General features: G+C 31.1%; 2 protein-coding genes across 6 annotated transcripts; one reads left to right on the forward strand and one right to left on the reverse strand.

The window, feature by feature from the left end:
• Positions 1-413: 413 nt before the first annotated feature.
• Positions 414-23581, reverse strand: LOC111706702 (cilia- and flagella-associated protein 36). Its single transcript, XM_023479620.1, has 15 exons — positions 22917-23581; positions 21843-21907; positions 10460-10582; positions 9733-9827; positions 9294-9372; positions 7905-7936; positions 6639-6685; positions 5742-5790; positions 4920-5003; positions 4165-4231; positions 3613-3669; positions 3338-3389; positions 2754-2809; positions 581-715; positions 414-458 (listed from the first exon to the last, which is right to left on the reverse strand). The coding sequence occupies exons 1-15, from the start codon at positions 23011-23013 to the stop codon at positions 414-416; spliced, it is 1083 nt and encodes a 360-aa protein (XP_023335388.1). The 5' UTR covers positions 23014-23581.
• On the forward strand, positions 11885-21842 carry LOC111706703 (clumping factor A). Of its 5 annotated transcripts, none has more exons than XM_023479621.1 (15): positions 11885-11959; positions 13157-13235; positions 13337-13349; positions 13675-13893; positions 14224-15006; positions 15073-15165; positions 15429-15559; positions 16613-16709; positions 16783-16831; positions 18607-19038; positions 19289-19364; positions 19507-19651; positions 20358-20409; positions 21475-21558; positions 21700-21842. In XM_023479621.1, exons 1-15 carry the CDS (start codon positions 11915-11917, stop codon positions 21793-21795), a joined length of 2394 nt encoding a protein of 797 aa, XP_023335389.1. In that variant the 5' UTR covers positions 11885-11914; the 3' UTR covers positions 21796-21842. The 5 variants fall into 5 exon arrangements, with proteins under 5 accessions (XP_023335389.1, XP_023335390.1, XP_023335391.1 ...); XM_023479622.1 differs by having other exon boundaries at positions 19289-19360; positions 19503-19651; XM_023479623.1 differs by having other exon boundaries at positions 16786-16831.

Here is a 23581-nt window from a genome sequence, read left to right on the forward strand (position 1 = left end):
TGAATTTTAGATATATTTTTGATTGTGAATTTCGATGACTTGATCTCTTAACAGAAATAATCGATCAACTATCTTATACATTTGATTAATTAAACAACTAGCAAATCAGTAAATCAATTTTTTTTTTAAACTGATCATTAATTGTGTTTCTCTATAAAGAGACTAGCACAATTCTGCTTCAGAAACAATGGAAATAATTGTTAGAATTAAACATTTTTCCACTCAGATAAACGACGATATCATTGATAGGAAATATGTTTAAAGGTACTGTGTCCTTTTTTAAATGAAAGGTTTGTTGGAACTAAAACGATAGTCCGGCCCTACGATATATCAAGAATTAAATTAGCTTATCAAATTGCGATTAATTAATCAATAACAGATCAATTAATTAGTCGTCTTCGTTATGAACAACTTCATCCAAGAGTTTCTTTGCCAGAGCTTTCCTGACTTCCAGGGTCCTTCATATTCATTTTATTAAAAAAAAAATAAAAAAAAAAATTTCTAAATATCTGTTAAAAGTTGAAATAGAAGATATCCGCGAAGCGCTCTGATAGTCTGCTATATTTATAAATGATAAAACTGGTTTTGTTACCTGGGCATGAGTGACCTCTGCCTGCGCCAGCTGTTTCTCTCTCTCTACGCGCTTGAGTTCAAGAAGTTTGTCCCGCTGCGCACGAAGGAACGCTGTGCGCTTTTCTAGCTCTACAGGGTCAACCTGTACAGTTTACAGTTTACAATGTGCACTGTACTGTGAACACTGAATACACCGTACACCGTACAGTGTGTACAGGAGGGGGGAGTGTAGAAGTAACCAAACGCCACCAAAACGTGTTTTGCGGCATGCGCGCTCCTCAATTGGTTATCAGAAATAAAAAGTGTAACATCAACAAGTTTCGAAAATAAATCTATAAATATGTCACATGAAGTGCTAGAAAAAAATTACGAATCTTAGATCCAATTAGCTGATTTAATGACTGCATTTCATGATTGGAGTTTAAACACTAAAAGGTCGGGTTGCCTGTTTTCAAAAGAATTATCTCATCGCTCCATTTAAAAGATATTTTCGGTTTCATTGGGTGTTCCTTTCCTAGGGGGTAAATCTAAATCACCTTGAACCCAGCCTAATGCAGTTAAGGCTAGGAGGTCTTTTAATTTCTTTCTAAATTACTGCAAGACACTGATACATGTAATGCAGCTGACAAAGGGAAGTTCTCATTATACAACAATGTCAGCAATAAACCTGAATAGATGGCCGATATCAAAAACAACTGGAATAAATACAGAAACTCGAGAGCTGATATTGAAATACTACAAATTGCCTGATCAGCATCTCGAAACTGCATATTAACCATCCGGGGGGGGCGGGGGTATGCAGCTAATTGAATGAGCAAAACAGGACAGCCAGGAAACAAGAAGATTGGAAAAATGATTATCTGCATTCTGCATTAAATACATGTATCAAATAATTTGTTTCATAAAAAAAATAAAAAAAAATGAATAAATTGATAAAGCTAAAAAAGATATTTTCAAAAAATCTTTTCAATTTTAGATTTTTGTATTCGCCTACTCGAGTTCAACATCTACAACAGAATAATTACATGCATAGAAAGAACAAAAGATTTAAAAAAAAACTAGTGAAAATAAAGTATTGAGTTCACTTATTTCTAGCACTTAATTGCTTATTTAGGAGCGTGCATACTAAAAAGTTCAAAAACGTAATTTTATTTCTTGCGCTTCATGTGGCATATTTATAGATTTATTTTAGAAACTGAGGAGCAGTAAAGAAAGCTTTAAGAATATTGTACACCATACGACCATTAACAGAGGTCAATTGCAAATCTATTTCATATGAAATAAAAGATTTAATGTTAAGTTTTTATTTCTGATAACCAATTGAGAAGCGTGCATGGCGCAAAACACGTTTGGGTGGCGTTTGGTTACGTTTCCACTCTCCCCCCCCTCTGTACAGTGTAAAGTGTGTTCAGTTCAGATATAGTGTACTCCGTAGAGTGTATAGTTTAATAACACTTCCCGTACTTAAAAACAGTATTTGGTTTAACTTGGTTTTGATCAAGGTAATAATGCAAGGAAAGTTAATTGCAGTTGCGTATACTCTGCGTACATATTGAAACCAGTTCTCTCTCGGCGGACTTTGTAAATAAGAATAGATACATCAGTGTTCGTTTAGTATCCGAAGAGGTTAAAAGCATTTAATTTTGATAATTTTGAAAATTCACATAATAGTTTCTTATGACCAGAATATTTCATAGATTATTTTTGTGAAAATGAATTCCATGTCAGGCTGTGACATCCGTCTTGTGTTTACACTTCTGAAATGTCTTTCCTTGCCTTACATCCTTGGTGTGGACCCCCCATTCAAAAAATTCGTACGTCTGGGTCACACCGGTACCATTAAACTCGTTTTCCGAGTAACAATGTGGAAGATATTTTTGAACAATACAGATAGAACACTAGATGTCGCTTTTTCAAGACTTAAGGGGTTTTCGTTCACAATAACTCTTAGGCAGAGGCCCAAAGGAGTAACGCGCATTCTCTCTGTTTTGTAATTCAACGCTGCCTGTGCAGAACTCGTTTGGGCTTCTGCCTCAGGATTATTGTGATAGAAAAACCCTTAAATCTTGAATTGGCGAAATCTAGTAGTGTTCAATCTATATGTTATTAATGTTTGGTTTTACCCTAAGTAAGAAAAAATATTTGAGAGCTTTTACTATTTACTCTTAAACTATTCGAACCTCCTCTGTAGGATCGGGCAGGGTTATCGGTGAAGCAATTTCTCCAAGTCCAAGAGCTAAAAAAATACGTTTAAAAAAAATCCTTGGGTGTTTGAACTTTGCAGGAGGGGGGTGTATTCAACGCCAGAATTTACATTTTCCCTTTCAAAGTTAAAACCCTTTGTTATTGTAGTAATTTAAATTATATGTTAATCTTAATTTTATATAATGTTTAATTTATAATTACGTTTACTGAAGAAAAACATATGATTTGGTTTGATTTGATTTATCGTGAAGATCCCCCCCCCACCACCCTAAAAAAAATCGTAACTGTACCCCTGAACGGTTTATAAGTAAATTCAAATTATTCGTATCAGAAAACTATGAAATGAATTTGGTTTTTTTTCTTTTAAAGAAATAGTTTAATTTACAATTTTAAGAAGAAAAAAACAATGATAATGTCACTGTTATCTGAATCCCACTATGAAGGGAGTGACTGGCTCGGTATAATATCAAGTTTTATTTGATAACCATAAAACACTGGAATCTCAGTTCAACTACCATACCTAGCCAGTCACTCCGTTTAATTTATTTTCCCCCCTCACCTGCAGTATTAGTCACATTTGCATTCTTCAAATGCTCTACGAATATGGCCTCCTAAAATTGGCAAAACTTGTTAAAAAAACCATTTTAAAGTTAGGTTTGAAGTGGTTTGAATTCGAAATGAAAATAATTATTTTACAATTTTTAATGTGTAATGAATGTGTAAAATATTATAATTTTTTAGAACATTAAAAAACCTCTCTACAATTTCATCCATACATTGACTTGACTGAATTTTAAGCTTTTTTTTAACAATTTGACAAATTAACAATTTAACCTGATTTTTTTTTTCGGCTTCTAGTCTGTTAAGTTCATCCACACTACCTGCTAGGGCCTAAAAAAGGAAAAATTTATTAAAACTAAAGTGAAGAACTTAAAAATTGAAGAATTTAATCCCTGAAAAGAACCTTTTTCGTAGTATACAAGTAATCCAAAACAGACAAGCTTGCATATGAGTTTTTGTTTTATTTTGCGGTAGGGTTGGTTACCTAGGAAGGTTAAGACATTTTGACTTCATTAAATTCTAAATTTTATTTTTATTATTACATTTCTAAAATAATTTAAATTTTAGAATACTGAATCAATCTGAACTATTGATGAGGTTACCCTCCACCCCTCAGAACCCTATCTGCTACTTTTCTGTTCAAGGGGTGGACCCCCCCTCCCCCTGTTTACCCTGGACCAAATTTAAGTCTAAAAGATTCAGAACAATTTTCAGAAAAAAATTAAAACTCGAAATTTAATTTTTAATTTAATTTAAAGATAAATTACTTGATCAACAAAAACATAAAAATTTTTTCTTTTTTTTAAATAAAAAATGTTTCTACACCTTCTCAAGTTCTGCCTCCTCGTCATTTAAAGCAGCAACAAGGGCTTCATGCTCGGCTTTAGAGTGCCTGGAACATTTCAAATTAACTTTTTATAAATATTTTAAATCTTTAAACACGAGACAATGTTACAACAAGGAACATTTTGTTCAGAAACTTTTAGAAATTTCAAACTATTTTAGTTAGGATTTTTATCATCAATTTCGTTAAAAATATTTTCTGTGACAGTTTTTAGCTATAAAAAAAACTGACTTAAAAAGCGGACCCGGAAAGGCTTTCAAACATTGTCAAAAATTATCAGATTTAAGTCTGTTGTGTTTAAAATAATTAACACGTCAAACACATATACATGCAATCATTAAGTAAACTAAACAAGACCCATCTTATATCTATATATATGTGAAGTGTGTGGTCCAACAGGCTCCCTCGCTTTGAGGCTCACAGCTCAGTATTTAGAGGGAGTTGCTGAGGGATCGAGTGACTTATTTACTTGACTGATCAGGACTTTTCAAAATTAATTAATATCTTTAGGTTTAGTTTGATTTTCCTAAAATAAAATTTCATTTTACATAAACACAATATGCATGCAGGCAGCTTATAACTTAATGAAAAAATAGTAAAAAAAATTCATATTTAAAGACAAGAGCTGAAAATGTGGATATTTTAAGAGATTAAAAGTTTATGATTAAGATAGTTACTACATAAGTACAACATTAAAGTGGGGAAAAAGCCCCCCCCCCTTTTATTAAGTTTCTACCTAAGAACCGTTTGAAATATATCTTCTTCTGACTTCGGTTTATTCGTAGCTTCATCATTTGAAGAAGGTATTTTTAACTTTGATCTAATTAATTCTTTTAGTTTTATAAAATGATTATTAAACGATTTAAATTGACGAACAGGCGGAAAGATGCTGAGGGATTTTGGGGGTTTTACTACTTAAACAGATTTAAAAATGTGCTCTAACATAAAGTTTTTGATTTAAAAGGTCCGTTCAATTGAGTTTTTGTCGTCCTTTCATTGGGTGCAAAACTATGTCGAATATTCGAAAAGCTCAATTAACTTAAGAAAGGAAAAAATTTCATTTACAAATATATAAAATGAATTCCCAAGATTTTTCTTCTTGGTTTTCTGAAATCCAAGGTGTTCTATACGGACAGCTAGTCATAAATCCAGAACCTTCTGGAATAAAACCTAACACGAGAGATTGCAGCAATCCCGGCCCTACGGTTGTGAACAGCTTTGATGGACCTTAGAAATAGACGATGGTTTGTTTGCCATCAAATTGGGGCTCTTTAAGAAATAATTTTAATTATGAACACTAATGATATAAAATTAAAGAATTCTAAATAATTTCTAAGCACTTCTTTGTTATTTTACAAAGATTAAATTAGAAAAAAAAAGGTTATTGATTGTTAAAAGTAAAAAGATATGTTTTCGAACAAAAACGCCAACCGCTGCCTGTATAAGATATTTGTTTTATTGGATTTTACTAAAAGTTTCTGTTCAATATAATTGGAATGCCCCAACATTACCCCAGACATATGAACCAATTAATAAACCATTTAAAACTAAATATTTCCTCGGGAAATTTGTTGCAAAACCTTTCAATGTACTCTCAAGGCTTTTTCCTATTGAGAGAGGAACATTAGTTTTTATATAAATCATAATATTAAAGTATTTTTCCTATTTAGAGAGGAACATTAGTTTTTATATAAATCATAATATTAAAGTATTTTTCCTATTGAGAGACGAACATTAGTTTTTATATAAATCATAATATTAAAGTATTTTTCCTATTGAGAGACGAACATTAGTTTTTATATAAATCATAATATTAAAGTATTTTTCCTATTGATAGAGGAACATTAGTTTTTATATAAATCATAATATTAAAGTATTTTTCCTATTGAGAGACGAACATTAGTTTTTATATAAATCATAATATTAAAGTATTTTTCCTATTGAGAGAGGAACATTAGTTTTTATATAAATCATAATATTAAAGTATTTTTCCTATTGAGAGGGGAACATTAGTTTTAATATAAATCATAATATTAAAGTTTTTTTTTATATTTTTTTTGCTCCAGAATTTGGAACAGTAATTTAAAACATTTTACTTTAGCAATAAGTAGTTGGAATTGGAGTAATGTTTGAGTAATTAAAGAAAATAAAAAAAACGTCGAGTTTCTGATGTTCAGGCCAAGTTTGAAATCGGAACATTAAATATGTTAAAAATGTTGAGGCTATCTCAAGTCGACTTCTGGCATTAAAAAGTCAAGTTATAGTTGAGTTCTGTTTTATCTGTGCCATTTTAACGAGGAAAGAATATATAATTATATGCTTTTTCTCATTTGGTCGTCTATAAATTACCATGTTTAACGGGATAAACTGTAATTAATATAGAAATAAATTTAAAAAATCAGATTTTCCCAAAAACTGTCAAGAACGTTGATATTAAAAATTTCCGCTTTTTGACCTGAACTTTTCGTATTTGTATTCTGAATTGGATTCACACTCCCTACTCTGTAAGTACATTTGTATAAAAAAGGATATTTGTTAAATTTCACGATTATTAATTGAAAAAAATGGAAGCTAAGCAGCAAATAAAAGGTGTAGAAAAAATATAAACACATAATGAGATATAAAGCATGTTTGGTGATTAAAAAGTCCAAACTTAACAGAATGTTTATCAAATCTAAAAAAATTGAACAACCAAAGTTTTTAAAATCAAATTTTAAATATTTTTAAATTTTTTTTGATTATTCTGAAAGGGACTGTAATGGTAATTTAAAGTGACAGTAAATTTAAAAAATCACATTGCCCGATTCACAATAATACCCTTAAAAGCTTTGTCTGATAATCTAGTCATTAATAACATATCAATGTTTATAATTTTGATTGCTAATTATATTTAATTGTGGGTTCACTTCAAAAGTTACTTGCGCATTTGTTATTTGAGGAAAACGTTTGTTTTTAAACCTAAAAAACAAGAATATTTTTCATATTATTGATCAAATATAGGTTTCAAGGTTAATGTTGTGATTGTGAACCGGGCGTGAACATCTTTGCGTATGGAGGGTCACACTCACAGTCCCTTTCCTTGAAATAAAACTTTTCCGTTTGTTGTAGACTGTCGTTTTGAAAACGTGTTGAAACTTTACCACTGCACACACTGGATCAAATTGACCGCCAGGTTCAAAGTTGTGGCACTCAAACCAAACATTATTTTGTTCCTTACGTATATGTTCAAAATTTTTTTTTTAAATGTGCACTACGTGTTAACATAAAAATTTTGACATTTGAAAAATATCTAGTCTTTATTATACTATATTTACTACTGTATATAAATGATAATTTCGCGGATTTTTACGAATTTAGAAAAATATTCTACAAAAAATGTTAACAACTTAATCAACTTTAAATCTTTTGATCATAAAATTAAGATACTTAGCACACAGTTCAGATTTTAAATTAATTATTCTATGATAACATAGGGGTAGGCATGCAAGCTTAAAAAGGTTTTAACCGAGTGTCACGACTTTGAACCGTAGTCACTCTGGTCTGCAGTGTGACTGCTAGATAACACCATAACATTAATTTTGAAATTTTAAAGAGAATGTTTTGTTTGAAATGATTTAGGAAAGTTTGATATCACGAACAAAAAGGTGAAAAAGTGTAAACTGTGAATTTAAAACTCCTTTTTAAAATTAAAAAGTGCAATTTTAACAAAGCCATCTAAAACCTGACAATTTCCCGCATAAGCCTATTCTCACTCTGAAACAATAGTATGAATGATATATACTTTGGAGAAAAAAACTCAACGGGAGCGGTTGAACCAGCGGTTGAGATCTAGCCTAGACTCTACGCAGTTCAGAATAAGAAATGCGCCTTTTTTTCTCAAATTTTTAAAGTATTTTTCCTATTGAGAGGGGAACATTAGTTTTTATATAAATCATAATATTAAAGTATTTTTCCTATTGAGAGAGGAACATTAGTTTTTATATAAATCATAATATTAAAGTATTTTTCCTATTGAGAGNCAGTGGTTGAAAGTAAAAAAGTTCTGAAAAATCTGAAAAACAGCGGTTGAAATCAAAAAAGTTGCTGAAAAATCTTTAAAACAGTGGTTGAAAGCAAAAAGTTGCTGAAAAATCTGAAAACCAGCGGTTGAAAGCAAAAAAGATGCTAAAAAATCTGAAAACGTTATTCATGAAAAATTATATTTCATTTGTTGAAAAAGTGTGATTTAGTGAACAAATTGTAAATTTCTTCTTAATTTCTTATTATGAACTGCGTAGAGTCTAGGCTAGATCTCAACCGCTGGTTCAACCGATCCCGCTGAGTTTTTTTCTCCAAAGTATATATCATTCCAATAGTATAACGTATTTTTAAGCAAAGTTATAAATATTACATTTATCAATTTATCTATTAAATGTTATTCTTATGAAATGTTTTATCATTAAAATCTCCTATCTGTAAAATCATGATTATATAATATAATTATTTAAAATGTCTTTTTTATTTATTGTAATGTATATTCACTAAAAAATGTCGGTTTTACGAAGTGCACTAATATCTATTAAATGTTCAAAAAAATTCTTCTAAAGACAACGTTATATTTTCAAATCTTAATTTCAAGTGACCCTCCATGGACTCCATGTAAAGATGGCAATGTCCGATTTACAACGGTACTCTTGAAACCTTAAGCTTATAAATAATGTGGAAGATATTTTCGTTTTTCTAAATTTAAAATGATAATTCTGATAATTTCTTTCTGTTTTCCGGAACAAAAAAAACCTTGAAAATAATTCATACTTATTTAATAATTTAATAATTCATCTTATATGTTTTTATCATAACTCTTCTTATTGAAGAGCTTATGAGAAAAACAAAAATGTTTTGAATCCATATTATGTAACCAAATAAATTTGCTTTTATTACGCACACGCGAAAAATCAGAACTATAGGAGCAACGGAGTCACAGAGTCAATTTGACCGTCTCCTCCTGGTTTATAGTTTGCCGTGCGTTGGAAATCAGGCATATATGGCAATCTTTGAATGGAGGGTCACTCTAAATAATGCTTACAGTCTCTTTAAAGACGACTTAAAATTCGAAGTAAGCTTTTTTTACCTTGTTAGACACATCCCCCTCATCCCCTTCATCTTCCTCATCCCCACCAGGCTGCAGCACGGCAGGGAGTATTCCGTACCTTAGTACACAAAACCGTTGATAGATGACAGTTTCAATCGTAAACATTGAATTCTATAAGGCAAAAAGAACGCCATTATAGTTACCATAAAGCATTAAACAATAATAACACTTTAAACTCTTTAAACATAACAATCTATAGACTTTATTAAATACTTATTTTAATTTACTTACTCTATCGAAATAGATAATTTTAAATACTAAAATAATAAATATTTAATATTTGATAAATAAAATCTTACACAAGTAACTTGAAATAAGGGGCATGACTAATGAATATGATTACCCTCTTTTTTTAGCCTTCTTTTTTAATTGAATTATACTGAAACAGACGATGTTTTCATTTAATTTTGATTTTTACCTTTGTTGAATTAGCTCTAAAGCCTGAAGCTGGAGTTCAATATTTTTTTGAATCATCATTCGCTTGAAGATCACAAAATCATCAGCAGCCCACACCTAAGTAATAATGTGCATTGTGCATTAATTATATATGCAATAAACAAATCAAAAACTATCCAACAACGAACCAAAAGTGTTTCATCTTAGGATAAAAAAGTTAATAAACGAATAAAATCGATTAATTAACAATACTACACGTAGTTACAGGGTTACGTACAAAGGACGAGATTGCAAAGACGAATTTAAGAAAGAAGAATATGTTTGCAAGGATGAAACAGACACTACAGTATAAATTCCGTACAGCCGTCTCTGAAGTCGCATTCTTTGTGGGTAACAAATTTGTTAAAACGACATTATTTACATTCAAATATCAGGGTTTTTAAACACAATATTTAATTCTAAAGCAAGGCTAATGGAGATTTTTTATTTTTTCTCTGAAAATTGATTCTGAAAGTTTTTATCAGTAGAGACAATTGTAATTGTTGATAATAATGCATCTGCTTGATAACTGTTTTATATTAAACAAAATTTATTTAAGGGTTTCAATTTTGAATAAGTCTTCACTGTAAACTCCTGTTCATTTCAAGCGACTTTTAACCAGCTAGAGCAATCTGTACAGTACAATTCCAGGCAGTGTAAAGCAAACCTGCACAGTACTCAAAAGATCTACTGAAATTTATGTGTCCTACCTGTTCAAAAAGCATTTGTTGGAACTGCGTCTTAATCCCAGCTTTTCCTTTAGCACAAGCTTCTTCAAACTGATCAGCGTTGATACCCATATCATCCATATAGCTACCAAGCATAAAATCAACCTGAATATTGTCAAATATAACTACCAAGCATAAAATCAACCTGAATATTGTCCATATGGGGAGGTGGGTGGGTAGAGCTGGTAATTCACAATTGAAATTAAAAGATTTTAGGACGAGACACTGCCTTCCATTCCTGTTTTTAAAATTACATTGTTTTCCTAAACAGAACAGAAATATAATTTATCTATTTTCCTTGTTCAATTCCTAGACCAAAGGGGGGGGGTACTTCTGAAAAAGGTATTGTTACAATTAAAAGTTGAAGAAATGTTAAAGCCTGAACTGACATGAAAAAGTCTACAAATTCTAGGAAAATATGTATTTTCAACATAAAAAACAGATAACATTTGATACTATACTTATTGGAATAAGGCAGAAGTTTTCAACAGACTCTCCGCCTCATATGGCGAATCAACCTTCCTCTTTGTTGAGACTGCCGATCTATTTGGCTTTAGCCTGGGCAGTCCTATTCATGCCACCTCGTGGAGTCAGGTTATTGGCTTGAGCTTAAAATAGAACCTGAGGTCATCGTTGGCTTGGATTTTTTACTTGTTGAGTTTCCATGCGTTGAATGCATGATCTCAAGAGGAGATTCTTAACTGACAAAATATCTTGAATGCAACTATACATGAGGTGGTCTATTATCCGTCCTACTTTTCGTCCGACCTATAGCTTTATACAAAGAGCTAATAAGCTGCCATACTTACAGACCAGACTACTTGAAATCTGAGCTTAGCTCCGGGTACATATGAGAAATGGAGGGGTTACATCAATGAAACTATCCCTATTCCGAACTTTTTTGCTCATACTGGTTACAGTATGTATACTGTTTACTGTATAGGGCTTGGTGCATCTGAAACCGTTCGTTCCAGGTTTGTTAATAAGGACCTTTAGCTGGATCGTTCGTTCCAGGTTTGTTAACAAGGACCTTTAGCTGGATCGTTCGTTCCAGGTTTGTTAACAAGGACCTTTAGCTGGATCGTTCATTCCAGGTTTGTTAACAAGAACCTTCAGCTGGATCGTTCATTCCAGGTTTGTTAACAAGAACCTTCAGCTGGATCGTTCATTCCAGGTTTGTATGATGTTTAATAATCAAATACTAAATGGTTGAATAAAAAGTGAAATTTGTCCGAAAACTGTCAATTAGTTCTGTGCTGTCAGCTGAATAAACATATAGAGTGTAAACATTACAGGGATAAGATTATACCTCTTTAATCCGTGTTTAATATACTAGTAAATGTTTAATATTTTGACACTTTGTTATTAAGAAAAAATAAAGATTTTGTCGTGAAAATTAAATAATGAAATTTAACACCCGCTCAGAGTTCAAGAGCAATGTTAACAGTTTTGAAAGTGGTCTTCTCTTTTTTTATTCTCGTGGTAATTTCAGTTCTTCAGATTTATAATTGATTCTTCAATAAAACTTTAAATTTTTGATGCATTAACATGTTTTTAATTCACAACTAAATATCCCATTTACACTTTAATTGTTATTGGATACTTGTAACTGTTTTATTAAATCAGCTTTCAATAAGTTTTAGTGAATTTAAAGTTAAATCAGTATTTTTTGCCCGCGTAAACCAAAAATTGGTGAACTTAAATTTGTTGTGAAAAAGTGATTCGAATTTTTGTCTTGAGCAAAAGTGATTTATTTTCGTACTGAGAATTCTTACTTATCTTTGATATCAACTTGAAAGAGGTTTGAAGTTTCAAAGAAATACAGTTTCTCAAAAATAGTAATAGATTACATCCTAGTGTAATATTTTAGTTTAATTTTTAAAGTGAGTTATGAAACAAATTGAATAAATAATAGGGTTAGATTTAATACAATAAAAGTGTGCTGTGTTTTATCTATTTCTATGTTTTCATTTGTGACTTTTCATTACTATGGAACGCCTCTTTTTTAATTCAAGCAAAACCCTACAATGAGAACCAGAAACAATGATATATGAAGACAATATTATAGCAATACTTAAGTGTAATTGTTTCGTAACAATACAAATAGTTTTACCATTGGACTATTTAAAGTCATAACTTGGTTATAAAAGTCGCCCTACTATTTCAGAGTTTTCTGGTAATCACTGTACACAAATTGATCAGTAGACAATTACATAATGTTGAGCTAAACGCTCCCCACAAAGTCTATTTTTCTCATGCCTATATCTATGTAACTCTATAATGGTGTAAACCTTAGATAAATCTAGACAACATGATTCTTAGTTTTAAAGATCAAAGTTGAAAAGATAATGGGATCTTAGTAAATCTGACTTTGAGGCCAGTTTTAAGTAACAATTAAACTAGGAATTTCTTTAGGATCAATACAGTGAGTTCTATAAAAGTGTGGAATAGAAAGAAAACATCAAAGCATTCTTATTAGAATTTTAAGCTTCCATTATGGACAAATTTTACCAGTAGGTTGAAAACCAACCTATTAAATTAATTAAGTCCATGTACAGTTGTACACTACAAAATTACATGTTGTGTTTCATGTTTCATTGGACGATTGAGAGTCATAACTTTGGTCAAATATACGTCTTTCAATTCACATTTTTATGGGTCTTACTGTACGATTTCCAGGTCTTGGTTGATACAAAGAGTTCTATTCTGAACAATGACGATGCTGAGGTTGTTATTGATCTGACTAAAGAAGCGTTAGGAAATCCATACACACGATTCTAAACTTATAATCATATCTCTAAAATATCTTCCCTAAAAATTCTAAATTTTACAAAAATTTATTGTGTATGTATTTTTTAGAAAATGAATTTTTGTAAGTATTCTGAATACTGAATAATGTTTTAAATTTGGAAAATCTTGAAGTGATCCTCCTTCTGCAATCTCCATGTCTGATTCGCAACGGACTCCTTTTCTAGCTTCAAATTTTTTACTTTTCATTGTTTTATTTTGCCCGTGCGAAAAAGAAGAAAATTGGTAAAGTTTAATGATTATCCTTATTCAAAAATATCTTCCACATTGTTACTCGGAAAACGAGTTTAATGGTACCGGTGTGACCCCAGACGTGCCGATTTTTTTTAAACGGGGGTCCACACTCTCTTTAAATAATTATAATATGTTTAGAAAAAAAATGTTATTAGGAGAAGACCCAGTAAAGATAACATAGAAGAGAATTTGCGAGTTAACATAATGATCCCAAAAGGCAACTCTGATCCTGTTGTTGAAGCCTTTCTTGAAGATCCTTATAACCCCAATAAGAACCCAAAGAACAGGATAAATCTTGGAATTAAATCCAGCATTCATCCAAGATCAAAATATATCGATAACAGAATGTTTGAAGAACCTAATGTGAACGAAAGGTAATTTTAGAATTTTATCATTTGTCGATGCTCTACAGGAAAACCACTTAAAATAAAAAATTATTTTTGCCCTTTTTCAATCCGCTGTAAGTTTTAATTTGTAAAACATGCAAAACGAGGGAATATTGTCTAAAGATGAACATTATCAAACAGGAAAATTCAGTGACAAGCAACTAAATGTTTTAATAAAGAAACCTATTTAGTTAAATTGGTTTGTGTATGCTGCACAATGCTGTATTTAATGTTTTTTTTTGTACTGCTAAAAATAACTTGAGGTCTTCCTATTCCAGTGTTAAAAGTCTCACTGTGGAGAAAACTTGAAATGTTTAGGGTTCAGATTGAAAATCCGATGATTGATAATTTTGGGGGAGTTCCTGAAAATAATTCTGAAAAATATACTGAAAATGATTCTGTAAATGATTCTGATTCTGAAAATGACCCTAAAAATTATTCTGAAAATGTTTCTGAAAATGATTCTAAAAAAGATTCTGAGAAGGATTCTGAAAAGGATTCAGAAAAGGATTCCGAAAATGATACTGAAAATGATTCTGAAAATGATTCTGTAAATGATTCTGAAAATGGTCCTGAAAATGATTCAGAAATTGATTCTGAAAATGATACTGAAAAGAATTCTGAAAAGGACTCAGAAAGGGATTCTGAAAATGATTCTGAAAATGATACTGAAAAGAATTCAGAAAAGGATTCTGAAAATGATACTGAAAATGATTCTGAAAATGATTCTGAAAATGTTTCTGAAAATGATTCTAAAAAAGATTCTGAGAAGGATTCTGAGAAGGATTCAGAAAAGGATTCTGAAAAGGATTCTGAAAAGGATTCAGAAAAGGATTCTGAAAATGATACTGAAAATGATACTGAAAAGAATTCTGAAAAGGATTCAGAAAGGGATTCTGAAAATGATTTTGAAAATGATACTGAAAAGAATTCTGAAAAGGGTTCAGAAAAGGATTCAGAAAAGGATTCTGTAAAGGATTCTGTAAATGATTCTGTAAATGGTCCAAATGATTCAGAAATTGATTATAAAAATGGGCCTGAAAATGGTTCTGAAAATGATTCTGAAAACGATTCTGAAAATGATTCAGAAGAAGAAATGAGGTAATGTTTTTATCTGATAAAGATTTTGAGCAAAATTTAAGTTAAAGCTGACCGTCACATATTTAGCACAATAGAGTATGGAGAAGTATTCACTGTAAGTACTACAACTGCAGAGGATTACAACAGAAGTGATCATTTTAATGATTCTAAATCTAGCAGGTAACCTTGTCAATGTTCACGGTTACCCACCATAGATAAGACTATAGAGACAACTATCCAATATTTATTAAATGTCGTTTTTTTCTCTTAAATTCAGAGCCTTTTCAGATCTCTTCAATTCCTTATTTCGTTAAAAAATCATTAATTAGAACATTGTGTCTTGTTTTTAGCCGTCATTAAAGTCTCATCTTTTTTGGGTAGATCTGTATCAATGAAAGAAAAGTAGAAAATTAAAAAAGTTAAATCAAAAAAATATTTATTAGCTCCCTTGAGGAAAGTGAAGACTATAGTTTGGATTCCGAGATTATGATTGAAGAAAACACGGACAACAGTACACAAACTTTTAAAGATGAGAATACCACTGAAAATTTAGATGAAATGAAGCCGAAAGGAGGTAGATTTTTTCTTTAAACAATAGACACATATCTAATAAAGTGCAAAACTCATCAAAACCAGTGCTACCCTCAGAAGTTGCTTTAATCCAACATAAGTGTCAACTTTTGAAACAATTCACAATTCTCTTAAAACAAGTGACAACTTCACAAAAAAAAGTAATAAATTCACAAAAACAAGTAATGCATTCACAAAAACAAGTAATAATTTCACAAAACAAGTAACAAACTTGAAAAACAAGTGACAATTCCCCAGAAATAAGTGATAATTTCACAAAAAAAGTAACAAACTCAAAAAAAAGAGACAACTCCCCAAAAACAAGAGACAACTCCACAAAAACAAGAGACAACTCCACAAAAACAAGAGACAACTCCACAAAAACAAGAGACAACTCCACAAAAACAAGTGACAACTCCCCTGAAACAAGTGACAACTCCGCAAAACTTGTGACAACTCCCCTGAAACNAGAGACAACTCCACAAAAACAAGAGACAACTCCACAAAAACAAGAGACAACTCCACAAAAACAAGAGACAACTCCACAAAAACAAGAGACAACTCCACAAAAACAAGAGACAACTCCAAAAAAACAAGAGACAACTCCACAAAAACAAGTGACAACTCCACAAAAACAAGAGACAACTCCACAAAAACAAGTTACAACTCCCCAAAAACAAAAGACAACTCCACAAAAACAAGAGACAACTCCACAAAAACAGAGACAACTCCACAAAAATAAGAGACAACTCCACAAAAACAAGAGACAGCTCCACAAAAATAAGAGACAACTCCACAAAAACAAGAGACAACTCCACAAAAACAAGTGACAACTCCCCTGAAACAAGTGACAACTCCGCAAAACTTGTGACAACTCCCCTGAAACAAGTGACAACTCCCTAAAAACAAGTGATGACTTTCACAAATATTGCAAATAACAAATTTTGAATATTTCAACATAAATTTATTTTTTTAACGTACATCGCGGGAAATTGTAAACAGAGATGACTTCTTTTCGGAAAAATTGTTTTAAAACCAAATTCATTTAATTTTGCAGATTTGAAGGCAAGCAATGAGGATCTTGAAGAAGAAAACCATGAAAAGGATGAGAGTCAAGAAAATAGAAAATACTCGGAACCTTCCGAAGAAACCGGGTAAACCCACTGACTATTTAGGCTAAAACTAAGCTAAAATGTGAAAACCAAATTTTATTCTGATTTTTATTAGTAGTGAGTCCCTTAGCAGTGCTGAAACTGATATGAGTGCAGAAAATAAGGTGACAAGAATAGATATAATTTCAAAATCTCTGTCAATCTAACAGAAAATCGCAAATGCAAACATACAGATGTCGGCGTTTATATCATTACAATGAAGACAACTTTTCTATTCAAGTTTTGATTTCTATCAAGGATTTTTTAAATAAAAGTTTGCAAGTGTTAATTGACAGCTTCTCTTTGTTTCCATGTTTATGTGTTTCCATTATCCATGCTGTTTAAAAGCTTGGTAGAAGTAAAAAAATGAATTCGACAGTCCTCTTTCTTGTATTGTTTACGACAACGACTGTATGAAAAACAAGAATATTTTTAAATACTTTTGTTTTGACGAAGGATTAAAAGATTACATGCAATAACGTTGACACTCCCTTAATGCTTTTATTTTAAAATTAAATTTAATTGACCTATGCGTGTACTGTACATTTATTAGGGCTGGGCACGTTCCGACCTTTTTTCAATCGTTCCATCCACGTTCCATTCTGTTCCGTTCTTGGTGATCTTTGTCAAAGAATGGTCCTTCCCGTTACGTTCCGTTCTCTGTGTTCTTATAGTCAAGAACGGTTCCATCCCAAGTGTTAATAAATTATGTATGCAATTTTCTTAATTGGACTCATTAGACAATCCCTCTTAATACTGTGGTGTAAGCTTCAAGGGGTGAAAAATAGAGATGGAAACGTTTTTTAAAAAATATCTTTATTTTCAGAGGATTTATTACATATAATAATATCAAATCTATATATTCATTGAAGGCAGTATTGATTAAAGTTTTTTTAATTAACATTTTTTAGTTAAGGGCAAAAGTGATATTTTTAAGTATTTATTTTCATATTATGTAATTATACTTAAATGGAATACATGCATAATTTCAAGTGATCCTCTATTTATAGTGTGGCATGTCCGACGTACCTTTAAAACCTTTATTTCTCCATGCTTTCTGAAGCAAGAAAAGCAAGATCACTTTTGTAGAGAAACCACAAATGAAAATAATCATTTTTCAATATGGGAACATGGATACTTCATGCAATACTTGTTCAGACAAAGCTTTGAAGGATATTGTTGTGAATCAGAATTGAAATTATATTTGCAATCACTTTAAACCTCTCAATTGATTCTACATTAATTAAAAGTTGCTTTGTAGATTTGTGAACTTTGAATAATTAAAAAAAAGAAATTTACAAAATGATTTTAAAGAAAGAAAATGGAAAGCTTTAAAAGTACAGCCTCCAAAATCAAGAATCCGAGGTTTTTTTCAACAAATCTCCAGATGAGCCCAACCCCCTTGCGCGCCCCCTCTCAAGGGCGTAGGGGGCCCCTGCACATTCCTGATTTAAAAATGCGACTTAAAACGCGTTCCCAGTGATAAGAACGCGGTCCTGAATTTAACAGTCTATTAAAGCAATTTCCGTTCGTTCCACGTTCGTCCTTATTATAATCGTTCCAATATTTTTCAGAATGCGTTCTATGTGTTCGTTCTTTTTTTCAGAACGATGGAATTGTCCTTGATAATTCCGTTTGTTCTCGTAAAAGACAATTGTTCCCTAGGAACGACGCCCAGCACTAGTATTTATTTCTGTTATGTTATTATTATATTTATTACTACAGTGTAAACCAGAAAACTATAGGAAGGAAGACGACTGATAGGTTCAAGTTATGACTTTATTTAGTGAACCGCAATCTGACCGATTAAAGTGATGCTTTAATGTCGTCATTCAATCACAGTTTTCTAGAGTTCTCACTATACTATCATAATTATTATTTATATTATCATTATTTTTAGACAGATGAAAGTTCTGCTCTAGTCCTGGATGAAGATGAAGCTGACACTTTACGTGCATTTATTCAAGAACATATTGCTGAGCTTCTTAACAATCAAACTGAAACTAATTCTTCTTCAAACAGAATAATAAATTTGGCTGAAGATACTGATCCCTCTGATACTGATCCCTCTGATGAAGGTATTGCATTGCAAAACCAAAATATCAAGCGTAAAGTCAGATCAAATGAGTCTGAATCGTCAGAATCAAATGAGCAGAAAACTGAATCGAAAGAGCAGAAAACTGAATCGAAAGAGCAGAAAACTGATTTGAAAGAGCAAAAAACTGAATCAAAAGAGCAGAAAACTGAATCGAAAGAGCAGAAAATTGATTCAAAAGAGCAAAAACAAGGATCTATTGATACTTCAGCACATTCGACACCAAACATAACCAAGGTAAAGTCAGTTTAATAAATGGTTAAAAAAGAATTTTATAAAAAAAATGCAGTAAGACCCATAAAATGGAAAGACGACTGTTATGATTCTGAGTAAATTGAGGAACTAGAACAAGAAAAAATAGTGTATTGTACAATGTACACAGATTTAGTTCATTTAACAAATAAGTTTCCTAAAGTGACGTCTTCCTATTCTACAGTTTTTGGTTTAATATAATTAAATTTTTTTTAATTATTCTATTTTTTTGTAGTCGGAAGAAAAAAGTAAAATGTTGTTGAATAAGAAGGAAGCAGATCAACTTATTGCTATAATCAAAGACGCTTTAGGAAAAAAAAACAATTAAATAATTTTTCTAATTCTTAGCAACTTTTTTGAACCTTTTAATGGTCCTATGAGGCATGGTTTAGCTTGAAAAATGTTTTTTTTTAATGTCTCTCACATTTTAAACAAAATGTTTTTTCCCCCAAGAAAACCTGGGAGGAAGTATAAAATCTGAAGACAAACGAAAAATAATAAAAATAATTCAAAATAGAATTCTTACTGAGAAAAATATTACAAATCATAGAAAGTTTCGGATGGAGATTTTACCTCAGCTAATTGAAAAAACAGAAAAGTAAGAGTCAATAAAAAATTTACTATTTTTGCTACATTTCTTAAGTTGTAGAGGACATTACGCAAAAAATATGAATTCCCTCAATCTACAAACTCTACAGTAACAATAGCTAGCAAAAAATACTATGGCGGCAGCTCACGGTTTCATTGTGGATTTTGGAAGATTTTGAAAAAGAAAGAAAATAAATTTAAAAAAAAACTGAAAGGAATCAGCTGTTCCTGGCCAGGGAGTGAGAATATGAGCAAAAAGTGCGTCTTTTAGACAAGGGACATAGCAGCAGACATTAGACGAGCGGTTTAGTAGAGAGAATTGATATAGTTGTTGCTGTAGAGTTCCACGAGTTTTAAAATGTTTTTAACTAAAAAGACTGCAATGCCAATCTTAAAATCATAAAAAGTTATAAAGCCAAAAAATGAAAATGTAATTATATAAATCTTAATACTAAATTAAAGGGCATGTACGCTTTACAATGGTACCCTTGAATGCTTTGTCTGAACAAGAACGAATAAGCTATTCATATTTCTCTTTCTTCTATTGGACTATTTTCAATTATTATTTTATTTATAAAACTGATTGTATGTTATTTCCCGAATTAATCTATTAAAGACTCCTTACTCCTTACACCTTGCAAAATTAATCATATTTTATTTTATCATCATACAAATATGTAGCTTTATAAAAATATTAAAGGAATAATTAATTTTAGAAGAAGAAAACACGCGAATGACTCGAATGCTACAAATACAGACAAAACAGAGGTTAGTTTTCACACTCTGTTTTTGTATTGAGAGAAGTTAACGATCTTAACAACGATGTCGTTAACATTGTTAACCAAGATATGTTGTTAACAATACAATGTTAAAGAAGATATGTCGTTAATGATGTTAACGAAGATATGTTGTTAATGATGCTAACAAAGATGTCATTAACAATGTTAACAAAGATATATGTCGTTAACAATGTTAACAAAGATATGTCATTAATAATGTCAACAAAGATTTATGTCGTTAACAATATTAACAAAGATATATTGTTAACTATATATGTTAGCAAAGATATGTCGTTAATTATGATAAAAAAGATATATTTTTTTTAAAGATGTTAATGAAGATATGCCATTAACAATGTTAACAAAGATATATCGTTAACAATATATATTAACAAAGATATGTCGTTAATGATGATAACGAAAATATGTCGTTAATGATGTTAACAAAGATATATCGTCAACGATGTTAACGAAGATATGTCATTAACAATGTTAACAAAGATATTTTATTAACAATGTTAACAAAGATGTATCGCTAACAATGTTAACACAGATATGTCATTAACAATATTAACGAAGATATGTCATTAACAATATATGTTAACGAAGATATGTCGTTAACAATGTTAACAAATATATGTCGTTAACGATGTTAACAAGGATATGTCGTGAATGATGTTAACTAATATATATCGTAAACAATGTTAACAAAGATATGTCGTTAACTATGTTAACAAAGATATGTCGTTAATGATGTTAACAAAGATATATCGTTAATGATGTTAACAAAGATATGTCGTTAACAATGTTAACAAAGATATTTCGTTAAAGAAACAACCTAAAACAATTAAAAATTTTGTTTTTTTTATCTCAAAAAGAGGATCGTTTCGTTAAAGTATTTTTCGTTGTTTACGAAATGATTAGATCATTCTCAGAAAAACGCAAATTTCTAATTGTCAAATCATTTTAAAAATGGAATAATCACAACAAATCCGTGCGAAAAAACGATAACTTAATTTTTTCGTTCTTAAAAAGTTGTTTTATTTTTTTTCAGGTAGGAACAAGGACGACAATGCCTGCCGTGGATAATTTTTCTCGAAGTATTATGAAAAAATCGATCCCAATGAAATCAGCGAACGTAAATATTGATTTAAAATAAATGGGTTGATACTTATTTTACTTTACAGTGTTTTTTAGTTTACAATTTTTTGTATCTTCACCGCGCCGTTGCAGATTTTTTGTCGTTAAAATTCTTAGAACTTGATTTGATTTTGTTTAGATGAGTAAAGGGGAACTTGAAAAACATTCAAACCTGACTTCAACAGAGTTTCTGAAAACAACTGTCAAGATACCCACGGACCATGTAGATAAATGAGAATAATGACAAATTAAAATAGTTTTGAAATACAAAATAAAACCTACCAAGTTTTTGTATTCTTCGTGGATTTTTTCATATTCTTCATCGTTCTCCTCACCAGGCTCAAAAACTGGAAAATAAAATGTTCAAGAAATTATTGTTTTCTTTAGTGTACTGCAGATCACTGCAGTACGCAACTAAAGCGTAGTTTGGAGTGGTAAAAGCAGAGTAGTTCCTTCGCCAGTACACAACAGCACCATTTAAACCGTTATTTGATCAATAATGTGAAAGATATTGTCGTTTTTCTTTAACTTGAATAGCGGTTAATTCTAACAATTAGGTGCTATGTTCAAGCAGAGTAATAATAAAAGATCAAAAGTCAAATGATCAAAACTCTTGAAATGATCAAAAAAGTGTACGCTAAACAGTTGGGGCAGCTACTTTTTAAAAAAAAACTTTTATAAACTGTAAAAATTCTAATTAGAAAACGTTTTTAAACCTTTCCTCTTTCTCTCTTTTTCTCTCTTTCTCTCTCTCTTTCTCTCTCTTTCTATCTCTTTCTCTCTGTTTCTCTCTGTTTCTCTCTGTTTCTCTCTGTTTCTCTCTGTTTCTCTCTGTTTCTCTCCGTTTCTCTCTGTTTCTCTCTGTTTTTTGATCATTTGATCATTTTGGTATTTGATCATTTGGCATTTGATCTTTTATTATTATTGCGTTCAAGCTGCCATTTTTTTGTTTTCTTTTCCAGAAAGAAAAAAATTGCTATTTTTCCGATGCAAAATTCTTCAATTTCGACCGGCCCATGACTTGGGTTTATACCAAAATATACATATATGTAGATATAGACGCATAGATTTCACTGGAAGGAGGTTATTCATTTGACGTACTGTCCCAGTGTTCTTACATGGTTTGTTATTGTACTGTACAGCTTACTCTATAGCTGGTTAAAAATCAGCCCGGTACTTGAAATGAACCGTAGTTAACAGTAGAACGGATTAAATTAATTCTTCTAGATAATCCAATATGGTAGTTTCAAAAAAGTAACAAGCACTAATTTCTAAAAATTTAAAAGTTTCCACAGTGGATATCGAGCTCAAGCGCCATTGTACACAAAAAACCAGGATTATAGAAGAGACAATTACCTAAAGACTTGTGCTCGATGTAAGTGAGAATTGGAACATTCCAGACCGGTCCACGGAGAAATCCAATCAACGAATCAAATATCCAGTCGTCTTCCATTTTAAGTTTTCTGCTGTAAATGAAATATCGTAGAAAGGAAAAAATATACACTCGTTCCACAATTATAGGTCTATACTTTTAGCTGTTATACCTCTAGCTCTTCAAGCGGCAATTTTCAAAAAAAATGATTTCGACAAAATTTTTGAAATTTGATCAACCATCTAGACCTGTCCTGGGGTTATGTTCGTTGCAGCACAAAAGTTGAACCCGATCAGTTCGGCTGTTTTGACGTTTATTGGATACAAACAGACAACTGACAAGCAAAGAAATACAAAAAAAGAGGTTTAAACTTTTGTGAATTACAAGATCAAGCATCAATCTCCATCTTGTTTGGTCTTTTATTTAACTTTTCGCAAACCTAACCAATCTAGACAGACTACATTTGCGATAAGAAACGTGTTTTATGCAGAAGTGTATATTCAGAGGGAGGGCCCTGTTGGTGTACAGTGTCCCCCCCCCACGGACAAATTCCTGGATACGCCCCTGACTTCATGCATATCTATATAATGGATTTATTTTGAGAAAGAATGACAGAAAAATAATAATTTTGAAATCTAATATTTGAGTT

The sequence above is a fragment of the Eurytemora carolleeae genome, unplaced genomic scaffold (assembly GCF_000591075.1).
Source record: "Eurytemora carolleeae unplaced genomic scaffold, Eaff_2.0 scaffold193, whole genome shotgun sequence".
NCBI classification, from domain to species: Eukaryota; Metazoa; Arthropoda; class Copepoda; order Calanoida; family Temoridae; genus Eurytemora; species Eurytemora carolleeae.